At 32.7% G+C, this 12,640-nt stretch overlaps 1 protein-coding gene across 1 annotated transcript; it reads left to right on the plus strand.

Moving 5' to 3' along the window:
* The first annotated feature begins 241 nt into the window (after nucleotides 1–241).
* Nucleotides 242–3,857, plus strand: LOC137837431 (aquaporin PIP2-2-like). The gene is made up of 4 exons (XM_068646417.1): nucleotides 242–819; nucleotides 1,407–1,702; nucleotides 3,042–3,182; nucleotides 3,329–3,857. Exons 1-4 carry the CDS (start codon nucleotides 519–521, stop codon nucleotides 3,446–3,448), a joined length of 858 nt encoding a protein of 285 aa, XP_068502518.1. The 5' UTR covers nucleotides 242–518; the 3' UTR covers nucleotides 3,449–3,857.
* The last annotated feature ends 8,783 nt before the right edge of the window (nucleotides 3,858–12,640 follow it).

A 12,640-nucleotide genomic window follows, 5' to 3' on the forward strand; every position in this document is an offset into this window, starting at 1 on the left:
GGTTTCAAAAATAAATTCTCATTCTCGAAAAATGGTTCTAAAACCAAACTCTTTACCTCGACTTTTAAATTATCTTGGACTGAGAGAGAGAAAGAACCTTACTTTTCTGAAAGACCTAGCTAAAACTTAATGTAAAAAATATGGGTAAGTTGCTAAAATTAGATAATGAAGAAGAAAACTGAAATATATTCGTTGTAGAGAGAACAAAAGGACAAAACAGTGAGAAAGAAACACAAAAGATAACAAATGAATGTAGGGAGGTGGTGGTGGTGCAGTGAAAGTGGGGTCAAGGTCGGTGGAGCGAAACCGAAACCAAAATGTTTATTGCTATTATTATTATTTGGCTTTGTTTTTCAGTGTAGAATTGCACTAATCAAATGCTCTAACCTCACTCCATCACCTCAATATATACCCCTTCTCATCTCAGACTAATCAAACACAACCTTGTTTCTTTTTCTCTGAGCCTCTCTTTCAGGTTCTTTTCTTCATCAGTGTCAAAAGGGTGGTTCCAAATTGCAATGGCTAAGCATGATGCTGAGGGTGGTTCCTTCTCTGCAAAGGACTACCATGACCCTCCTCCAGCACCCTTGATTGATGCTCAGGAACTCACACAGTGGTCCTTCTACAGGGCCTTGATTGCTGAGTTCATTGCCACACTGCTCTTCCTTTACATCACAGTGCTCACCGTCATTGGTTACAAGAGCCAGAGTGATGTCAAAGCTGGGGGTGATCTCTGTGGTGGGGTTGGCATTCTTGGCATTGCTTGGGCCTTCGGTGGCATGATCTTCATCCTTGTTTACTGCACTGCTGGAATCTCAGGTGTCCTTCACTTTTCAATCTCACACCTACCTTTTTCATTCGCTTGCATGGACTTTAGTCTCTTTTGTTGTTTGTTTCTTATGCATCATACCTTACAATATTTTGAATGGTTTTTGTTTTCCTTTTCATCTTTTGGTTTCTTAGCATCCCAAGAGGGAAAGTTGCTATCTTTGAGTTCTAATTCAAGGTTTTAAACTGTGGTTACATGGTCACACCTTAGTTGCAATTCTTGATATTATAGGAAGTTGCGAACAGGTATGACTGATGCAATCACAATTGTAGTTGCAGAGACCAAAATATTCTTGACATTGTGGCCAAAATCGCAGTTGGGTACTGTTTTGTTTTTAAAAAACTTGCTCTGAGCATACCCCCATCAAGCCAAATAGCAAGCATGTTTTGGTTGAGTGCTTATCAAATGGTCTTTCTTGTTTAGTAATTCCCCTTCTCTCAAGTTTCTTAGCCTTCAAACTAAGATGCTTGTGCTTTGTGCATGTTGTCTTGGGTGAAAGTAAATAACTAAGCATGATTTGGTAGCAAATTTTTGTTACATAATATTCTGAAAACCTTGATTTTTGTATCGAATGTAGGAGGTCACATAAACCCTGCAGTGACTTTTGGACTCTTCTTGGCTCGGAAGGTGTCTTTGATAAGGGCTATAATGTACATGGTGGCTCAGTGCTTGGGGGCCATATGTGGAGTTGGGTTGGTTAAGGCCTTCCAAAAGGCTTACTACAACAAGTATGGTGGTGGGGCCAATGAGCTGAGTGATGGGTACAGCACAGGTGTTGGATTGGGTGCTGAGATCATTGGAACCTTCGTTTTGGTGTACACAGTCTTCTCTGCTACCGACCCCAAGAGGAATGCTAGAGATTCTCATGTCCCGGTATGTGTTCAATTATGATTGAATTGTAATCCTGTCATATTGTTAACATACTCTGCTTTTAGGCAAGCAGGGATTCCCTCTTAGTTCTTTCAGGAATAGAATCTTAAAGTTCCTTCAAATTATTTGACTGGCATGATAAAGAAAAAAGTTGAATGGAACTGACTTAGTTATTAACATAATCTCAACTTCAAGCATCTAAAGTAGTTAAAGAAGCTTTGATAAACTTGTAGTGTTTTCATGGATAATTTGTTGTAGTTCTTGAAACGGCTACCAAGATTCATACCAATAGGATATTCTTAATGCAGTGAACTTCACAATTATTTTAAAAAGAATTCTACTCCATTTCCAAAATTTGTACATGCTGCCATTCACTAATTTTCCCGTTTGAAATGATAAAGTTTACAGCCTGTGCCATCATGAAGTTTCCATTTTCATAATAAGTTTTGACACAGTTAGCATGTATGCTTATTATTTGTATTAATAATAGTAGTAGTAGTTGTAGAAATTTTACTTTTTAATAAAATTATAGGAACATTTCCATTTGATATGAGAATCTAAATCATTTTCACTACTTTGTCTGGAGGCTTCATTCACAATTTATAATTCCACTTTTCTTGCTGAACTTTTCTTTCTTTCTGCTACTTTGTTTGATTGTCTAGTCCTCAAAACAAGAAAGTGGGTAGCCTTTTCCTGTGTGTATATTTTCTGAGGGCAAAATTACCAAATAGTGATGGCTTTTACTGAAATTAAAGGTTACCATATGCTTGAGTAACATTGGCCTATTAGGCCATTACCACATAATTCTATGATGGTATTTGATTTTCATAGCCTTATCACACCAATCTTATCTGATTGCTTTCTTCTTTTTAGAAAAGTGGATTCTTCTGGAGTGTCATGCATGTTTTTTTGTCTTGGAAGCATAATGTATCTTTGTTAATGTGGAACTTTAGGGCCTAAAATTAAAGTATGCATGGCATGACAGTATCATTCATGCTAAACGTCACTTTGCCAAAGCTGGGAAATCTAGTGAGACTTTCCATCATCATTCCCATTTGTCATTATCAGCTTTAGGTTTCCCCAAACACCTTTTCAAATTATCCAAATTAATAAAGTAAAGAAACCATGGTCCTCACATCTGCTCTAATTATAACATTATCCAAGTTTATTAGTAATTCCATGCAATATCAAGAATCCTGATGAAACTACAAACGTGACCACAGTTTTAAACCTTCGTAGTTAATTTGGATGTGTATGTTTGGAATAACTTTTTGTCTACATTTTCCGTTTTAATTGAACCACATCATGAGTTTCTTATTGTGGTTTTGTTCTGTGTTTGAAGGTTCTGGCTCCACTGCCAATTGGGTTTGCTGTGTTCATGGTTCACTTGGCAACCATCCCAGTGACTGGCACTGGTATTAACCCTGCTAGAAGTCTTGGAGCTGCTGTCATATACAACAAAGAGAAGGCCTGGGATGACCAAGTGAGTAACTGTTTTCTATATTCAACAACTTGCTAGTTTTATACTATGATCAAATATTAAAATGAATAATTTTCCATGTTAAGTAAGAAATGATAAAATAGATGCCACTTTTGTCTGATATATTGTTGTTCCTCATGTTTGTTCAGTGGATCTTTTGGGTTGGACCATTCATTGGAGCAGCCATTGCAGCCTTCTACCACCAATTCATCTTGAGAGCAGGTGCTGCTAAGGCTCTTGGATCATTCAGGAGCAACCCCACTGTTTGAGTTATCCAATATCCTCCCATGGGTTCAAAAGCAAGATAATTGGGCAAAATGAGTTGATATTGCAACAGCAATAATAATAATTGGAAATGTTTGTCCTTTTAGTCTATCTAGATTGAAGGTTCTTTCAAGACAAGGGATCCTTTGGTAAATAGTAAGCACCCTTAGTATTTCTAGAACTTTCCTTTCTTTTCTTCTCTTCTCTCCACAAGTTGTGAGCATGAATAAGTTAAAGTCAACATGGAGTAGGTGAAATTGCATGATAACCCATGTTTTAAGGGAGTGGTTATGCTAATTCAATGTCACCTGCACTTTTTTGCTTGTAACATGTATTTTTCCAAAAAATATGTCAGTACATGTACGTTGAAAAACTCTGAATCAAAATGCACTTTCTGATGCACTGTTAGAAAAATTATTAATGGGACAAATGTCATCAAATCTTTCTTATTCCTGCACATGATTTGTATTATATCCTCTATGAAGGCATTGTTTTTTGTTTTAATAATTTGCATTTTCATATTGTATATTACAAAAATGAAACTTTGAAAAGGATAGAAGAATATCACCTAAAATATCATAGGTATCATAGTGTGTATTTTCTTCTTCTTCTTCTTCCTAATGCTAGAAACCCCAGTAATTAATTTTACTTCCTTTCTGGAAATAACTTATGACACTCATGTAGGATCAATATAGTATTCTCATGACAAAGTTTACGAAAAGGCTTAAAAATGCTTAGGGAGAAGATAATGGTGATATACCCTTTGTGTATACTTTAGATATTGAGTTGATCAAGTGCACACTTCTTTTTAATATTCAGTTGTGTTTTGAATTCTCAACACAAAAAGAAGAAGCATGCACTAATTATAATTCTAAAGGAAAAAGGATGAGAAGAAAGAACAAAAGAAATTAAACAGGAACAAAACGACAGAAACTGTAGCATGTAAGAAATAACTGGGTATCCTAACTTCTTTATAAAAACAAATTCTGTACAACAATAAAATAAGATTCCTACAAATTATATACCATTGATTACTCTCACATCTTTATTTCTGTTACTTTATCCATAAATTTTCTACCAAATCTGTCTTAACAGCATAAATTTTTTCCCTACTTCTATGTGTTACCAAAAGCCACTTGGGTAACAGTAGAAAAGATGAAATGAGAAGAGTTCCAGAAATTATGGAAGTGAGTGAAAAAAGGCAGCCGCAATAGGGGGACAAAAACATATAATAAGCATAGTGACAGTGAAAGTGAAGTGATGGTTTTGGATTTTGATGCACATTTTCTGAATCTATGATTGATGATGCTTGTCACACTCAGTAGCTATGTTACCACCTAAATTGTGTCTCTCACAAAACTTAGCCTAGCTAGTATAGTAGAAAATAGAAGAAATAGTGATAATCAAACCCGCAGAAAAAAGGATCCTTCTTTCTTATTTCCATCAAACATTGAAAATTGGGTATACTTTTACGGAAAATTTACATAACAGTAATTTTGAGTGAGTTATTATAAAAATGGATAGAAATTTTTCTTATTTTGAATATAGGTAAGTTGTGTCAATAAAATACGATTTTTATACTGAAACAATGTAAAGCTAAAATGATTTTATTTTAATGATGATTTTTGTTAATATTTAATTGAAGTAGTAGGAAGTGAAAATGATTTTAGTGAATGGACTATTGAAGAAGTCATGGTAACACCACACAACAGTTATTACCAATTAATTTTCAACACAATAAATGTTTTAAGTTTTGAAACTACTTTAAAAATCAGGGCATGAATTAAAGTAGTTGGTACTTTCTATTGGATTACAATATCCATGAGCAACACTACGATGCAAAAGTATCTTCTCGTGTGCGTTAGACTCTAAGACAAATGATAACATCCCTATACACTCTTCATGCATTAGATCATTGGGTTGAAAGAGAGAGAGACTGGAGAAGAAGAAAAAAAAAAGTATTTTTTTATCATTACATGAAAAAGGAAAGAGAATACAATATATATAAAAGCTCTAACAATTAAAGAGAGTGACAAATAAAACTAATATTTAATAAACTTAATATTCTCCCTCAAGCTTAGCGGTAGATGTTTATCAACCCGAGCTTGGAAATAGCAGAAACGAATTCACTATGTTCAAGTGGTTTTGTGAGAACGTTAGCAGTTTGATGATTGGAAGAGATCAGTAACAATTAGAAGAGCTTTGATTGAATCTTTTCATGTTTTTTTATCACCAATAGAATCTTTTCACGTACAACATGATAATTTATTTCTATATGCCATATATATCTTGTGGATTGATGATCACAATAGACAACAACTGGGCTCTGAACCATTATCTTTAATTTATCATTCAAATATTTCAGTCATTGAATCTCACAGGTTAGAGTAGCCACGATATTCTGCTTCAAATGATGATCATGACATAGCAAATTGCTTCTTTGATTTGCAACTAATTAATGAGGAGCCCAGGAACACACAAAAATCGGTAGTTTGTGGACAGCTTGCCCAATCTGAATCACAAAAGGCTTTAAGTTGAAGTTGATCATAATTAGCAGGGAAGAAAAAACCCTTATCTAGGAGTCCCTTTAATATAACCTAAGACTCAGTGCAACATTGTGGTGTTCTGAAGTAGGTGTCCACAGGAATTAACTTAAAAAATGAACTCAATAGCTTATGTTTGGTCTGGTGTTTGTAAGATATATTAGCCTCCCAATGAGTCTTTGGTAAGCAGTAACATTCTTTATGAGAATCCCTTCTTAAAGTATCCTTCATCATAGGCGTGAAAGATGGTTTAACAGCAAGGAGACCAACATTATTAATGATGTCTAGAGCATACTTTCTCTGTGAAACATGAATTCCCTTATTAGATATAGCTATCTCAAGACCTAGAAAGAACTTCAAATCTCCCAAGTCTTTTACTCTAAAGACTTTGTCTAAGTGTTGTGTGACTCATTCAATGTTTGATATAGATTTTCCTACAAGGATAATGTCTTTTACATATACCAATAATATAGTAAAAGCATTTTCAGTGTTTCTTATGAATAACGAATAATCATAAAAAATTGAGTAAAACCAATTATTTTTTAATAAGTAAGTTGAGCAAATCATTGTCTACTTGCTTATTTTAATCCATGTAAGGATTTAACTAGCTTGCAAACCTGTCTGATTTTAACCTTAATTCCCGGTGGAGGTAATATGTAAACTTTCTCATTCATTTCTCTATGCAGAAACACATTGTTCACATTTAGTTGTTTCAAGTGCCAATTCTATGTGGGTGCAATGGCTAGGAGCATTCTTACGATTGTAAGTTTGGTCACATGGGAAAAGAGTCTAGGTAATCTACTTCTTCTAACTGAGTATACCCTTTCGTGACAAGCCTGGCCTTGTGACTTTCTATGTCACCCTTCACATTGTATTTTATTTTATACACATGTTTACATCCAATGGGTTGCTTACCTTGAGGAAGATTAGTTAAAATCCAAGTTTCATTTTCTTCCAAGGCTTTAATTTCCTTCTTCATGGCTTCACACCATCAGGTTTCCTTATGGCTTCATTATAATTAGGTGGTTCTTCATTATATGATATAGCTAAAACATAGTTAAGGTGCTTAGTAGTTAGATTACCATAGTCTAAATATGTAGATATGGGATTAATGACATTATCATAATGTTTAGACTATCAGTGTCATGATTTGATATACTTGATCTTGTGTAAACTAATTCCCATTATGTGTGTCTAGATTATCTTCTTGTTCTTCTTCACTTTTAATATTCCTATCCATGACAACACTGTTTATAATTCTTTCATTTCTTTCACCTTTTTGTTTATACCATGGAGGAAACTCGTACTTGGAGTAGCATTCGTCTATTGTGGGGTTCAATAATATGTGCATTGTTTACCATTGTTGTGATACCGGTTTTTTCCTCTTCCTTGACCACTTTCACTATGAAATGTCCTCCAATTTCCTTGATTATCTGAAGAATTAAACAAAGCTTTGTTGTTATTCATCATCACATTACCTGCTAGTTGTTGTTCTTGTTGAATGATGAGGGCAAAAATACGATTTATACTGGGTAAAGGTTCCATTAGCAAGATTTGTGTCTTAATAGTAATATAAGTGTCGTTAAGACCTTTTAACAAACACAAAGTGTACTCAGGTTCTTTATACCTCTGGATGTGCTTAGTCAATGCACAATTGCACTTGATCTTACACTCACAATCAGGAGTTGGTCTCAGTGTTTCAAGTTCTTCCCATAAGGTCTACAAATCAATGTAGAATTCAATTATTGCTCGTTCACCTTGCCTTGTGAAATATATCTCTTGTAGAAGATCTGAAATTCTGAAAAGATATCCCTTTGAAAAACATTCACACAAATCTTTCTATAGTTCCCTCGCATCTTCTATGTAAATCATGTTTTACGCAATTTGTGCATTGAGAGTTTATGTTACCCATGATATTACCGTCATATTGCACATTTTCCACATTTCTTAAAGAGAAGTACTTGGTTTTAGAGCAGGAAGAGTGTCATTATGAACTTGTGTTTGTTCTTTGAAATAAGTGCACGACACATAGTCATACTCCATGCTTAGTCAATGCACAATTGCACTTGATCTTACACTCACAATCAGGAGTTGGTCTCAGTGTTTCAAGTTCTTCCCATAAGGTCTACAAATCAATGTAGAATTCAATTATTGCTCGTTCACCTTGCCTTGTGAAATATATCTCTTGTAGAAGATCTGAAATTCTGAAAAGATATCCCTTTGAAAAACATTCACACAAATCTTTCTATAGTTCCCTCGCATCTTCTATGTAAATCATGTTTTACGCAATTTGTGCATTGAGAGTTTATGTTACCCATGATATTACCGTCATATTGCACATTTTCCACATTTCTTAAAGAGAAGTACTTGGTTTTAGAGCAGGAAGAGTGTCATTATGAACTTGTGTTTGTTCTTTGAAATAAGTGCACGACACATAGTCATACTCCATGCATGATAATTGCTACCATCAAGCTAAAGGTTGATTAAAACCGTTTCTAGATTTTCTCCAGGGTACAGATAGTAAGAACTGTTTAGACTTTGAGTGGGATCTTGACAACTGTTATTGTTTGTTTCCATTACGAATAATGAATATTACAAGAAGAAAAGAAAACATAGAGAAAGGACAAGAAACTAAAACAAGAACATAAGATACAACGAAAGCAGAGCGAGACTTAACCAACTCTGATACCATATTGGATTCTGGTATTCATGAGCAACACCACGATGCAAAACACTATCTTCTTGTGTGTGTTAGACTCTAAGACAAATGGCAGCATCCCTATACATTCTTCATGCATTAGATGATATGGTGGAAAGAGAGAGAGTGTGGAGTGTTAGAAAGTATGGCTTTAAACTAGAGGGGGGTGAATGGTTTAAAGAGGGATTTCGAAAACTTTTAAGCCTTGAATGAAATTACTTTGAGAATATCATGATTAAGAAATCAGTTTTTTAAAACACAAAGCTAAAAGCACAGCACCAGAAAAACAATCGGTTGTTTTGTAAAACAATTGGTTGTTTATACCAGTTTACAAATATAAAAACTGAATTTAAAGAGTTAAGGGATCGAGAAAATGCACACAGAGATTTATACTAGTTCACTCTAAACCCAGAGCTACATCCAGTCTTCTCAGAAACCACTGAGGAATTCCACTAAGCAATCAAACCTAGATCACTTACAACACAATCAAGAAAGTGACCTTGATCCCCTCAAGACACACACTTCTCTTGGTCAACACACCAACACTAAGAATGTTGATCTTGATCCCCTCAAGAACACACAACACTTCTCAGTAAACACAAAAAGGTTCTTTCAATAGATACAAGGATTACACTTGTTACAGAAGCAAATCTGAAATCAATACAAGCAGAAATCCTATCTCACACTCTTTGATCAATCTCTTTGTCTAAGCAATCTCAACTTTTTCAATTAAGCAAAATTAGTGAAAACTCAATTTGTTTTTCTGTATATATTCAAAGATGTTGTTTGTTATCAAATCTTAACAAACTATTAATTGCATTTAAAGATTGGTCAAAGCATTAAAATTGGAGCGTAAACAGTTAGAAAATCATTTAAAGCTCAGTCAAAGCACAAACCATTTTTCCTATTATGGTACCAAAACAAACAATCGGTTGTTTCCACGAATCAATCGGTTGTTTTGGTTTTGACAGCAAGTCAACCATAAAACAGTTTTCAACCTTTTCTAAAAACACCTAAGTATAAACAATCGGTTGTTTCGACAAACAACAACTTGTTTTTCACTTAGTTTGAAAAACACTTTTCTTTTAAAAAGATTGAGGATGCCTATGCTTTGGATGAAATCAAGAGTGGATTACAAACACAATCTACCTCAGATCCTATCTAGACAGCTCAACAACAACAAACACAACCTAGCCTTCAACATCCTTCAAAGGGTTTTGGATTCTTCAAGCTTGAACACCACTTGGTTCAACATGGAGAAGAAGAAAGAAAAGTATTTTATTATTTGAAAGAAAATACAAAATATATATATATATATATATATATATATATAAAGCTTTGTTAGCTAAACAAACTGACAAATAAAACTATTTTTAAAAAACTGAATACTCTCCATGACATCAATATAATATTTTTGAGTTGAAGTTTTGTGGTGTTATCACGACTTCTTCAATACCCAGGCACTATAGTCGCTTTTTCTCCTATGATTCTATTAAATATTAATTAAAACAGTCTTTATTGTACATGACTTCAATGTGTAATCAAAGTCGTCTCACCCTCACGCAAGTTATCCTCGTTAAAATAAATAAAAAATCTACCCATTTCCATAATAACTCACAAATTACACTTATTACCTAAAATTTCCATACTTTTACTTTCAAAGAAGAGAGAGTATTTTAACTTCTCCAACAAGAGCCTTACATTAATTCTCGTATGTATGTAAGTCTTGAACGGATTTCATTTTATACACATTAAATTTAAATATTTTTATATAATATTTTCTTTATAAATATGTAATACAATCTAACGTTACTTTTTGTTTTATATGTTCTTTTTGAATTTCTTTCTTTTTTTACTTTACACAGACAATAAGTGGTTAATGTATGATTTTATTTTCATATTAAATCTATTATTACATTTGAATATTATCTATTTTAAATTTGATGATTTTATTATGATTTTGGTTTTATTTTTAAAATGTATTTGGATACGTGACAAAGGGAGAGTTATAAAGTGATATTCTTATTTCTTAGTTCTTTATTGATTACTGTTTTGATATGTATAAAACTTAGAAATTAAGGTTAATAATAACTTTATATGTATGTATTTATTTATCTTTTAATTCTAGAATATTTTAAAATAAAATCGTGATAGATTTATCAACTTTAAAATGGAAAATAGTTGTATACATTAACTATATAATGAGTAACTTATTTTTAGTAGAAATTTTAAAAGAATTATAAAATTATGAGAGTAATTTGATTATTAAATTAGAAATTTCAATGTTTACCTAAATTTAAGATTTAAGACTCTTCATATTCTCTCATCTTAAAATTTTGTAATTACTCTCTTTTACTCTCTTTTCAACTTGACTTTAATTGTAACATATCTTTTCATTGAGATCGTCGGAGATCATCGATTCCATATTGTTTTTATTGATATGAGAAAAAATTCTTTTAAGAGAATTGATAATGATTATTTTTCAGTAAACATCATCAAATTTTATTTTTGTTGTGTAAGTCAATATTAGTTGTCAATTGATATTAATAAGATTTTTAGTCAACAAGGTGATTTTTTTATCAATGTCAACACTTTTTTTGATTTGAATGATAGGGTTTATTGATAGGGATTATTTTTATTCAATTGACTTATTTTTGTCTTAGGTAAGTTACAGTTTTCATCCAATTGATAGGGATTATTTGTTAGTTGATGTTATTAGGATTATGTTTTGGTCAATGAAGATAAAGGTTAATTCTTGATCACTTTTGTTAGAGTTTTTTCAACAAATATCATCAGATTGTGTTGTCTACCTCGAATGATCGAAAGGTTAAAGGTTTACGGTCATTTAAACATTTTTACATGATTTATTTTATCATGATTGAAAAATGTAGAAAGATATTGTGTTTAAATATAAGTTTAAACATATAATCATTTTTATAAAGTTGATCATACCAAGCCGAATGGTCGAAAAGTGAACAATTCATAGAATGAGTATGATGCTAAAACTTTTATACTAACCGACAAAGGCCAATCAAAACATATAAAACTAGTAACTATAACAGGAGGTAGGCCGAATGACCGAAGTTTGAAAGGTCGACATAGACTTGAAACTAAGAAAAAATGGATAATAATTAAATAATAAATAGTGTAGCAAGTTCATTAGATAGGCCAAGTACGTGCAATATGTTTAATAAAAGTACGAAGAGTAAAAGTTCAATTGAGTCTAAAGTCCAATATGGATATAAATAGGTGATCAACCAAAGAGGTAAGTAAAGTAAATTTATCTGATAATAATTAAAATCGATTCTGACTTTATTATCGGAGCCCTTTGCAGGTATACACAAATACTCGAGATCTGATATTGAGACCAGAGACTGAGAGTTCCAGTTGATCCAGTCCAACAAGTGAGAGTCCATAATTATATCAAGTCCTAGCCCAATTAGTGAACAATGTAGCCGAAAGCCTAAACCGAGTTAGAAGACGAGAGTTGACTGGTCCAAGAAGAATAAGTTATTTGTTTCTAGGTCTTATAAGACAAAGTTCAATTTTCAATGGATGTCATTATATTTTTTTTTTATTAAGTTAGTAGTAGTTATTTTTCATTGTTGTAAATTGGCCAATTTAATTTATGTTGCATGTCTGGCGTAATGTTCGCTTAATAAATTACTTTATTAAAACACATTATAGAAAATGATAAAAATGGTAGAAGAAAGATGTTTCTTATTCTCTTATGTGTATATTACATCAGTCATGTATAGGAAATATTAGGGGTTTCTCTCTCCAAATTACAATCTAATTAGGTAGGATACTATCATGAGATTCTATATTATTAAATTAATTGCATATATTGGGTACATATGTCAATATTGCATACAATAATTGCATATAATTTTTAATTATTATTTCCTTAATACTCCCCTCAAGTTGGTAGGTGAAGATCAGAACCCCAATTGTGT

Source organism: Phaseolus vulgaris, chromosome 4 (assembly GCF_000499845.2).
Source record: "Phaseolus vulgaris cultivar G19833 chromosome 4, P. vulgaris v2.0, whole genome shotgun sequence".
NCBI classification, from domain to species: Eukaryota; Viridiplantae; Streptophyta; class Magnoliopsida; order Fabales; family Fabaceae; genus Phaseolus; species Phaseolus vulgaris.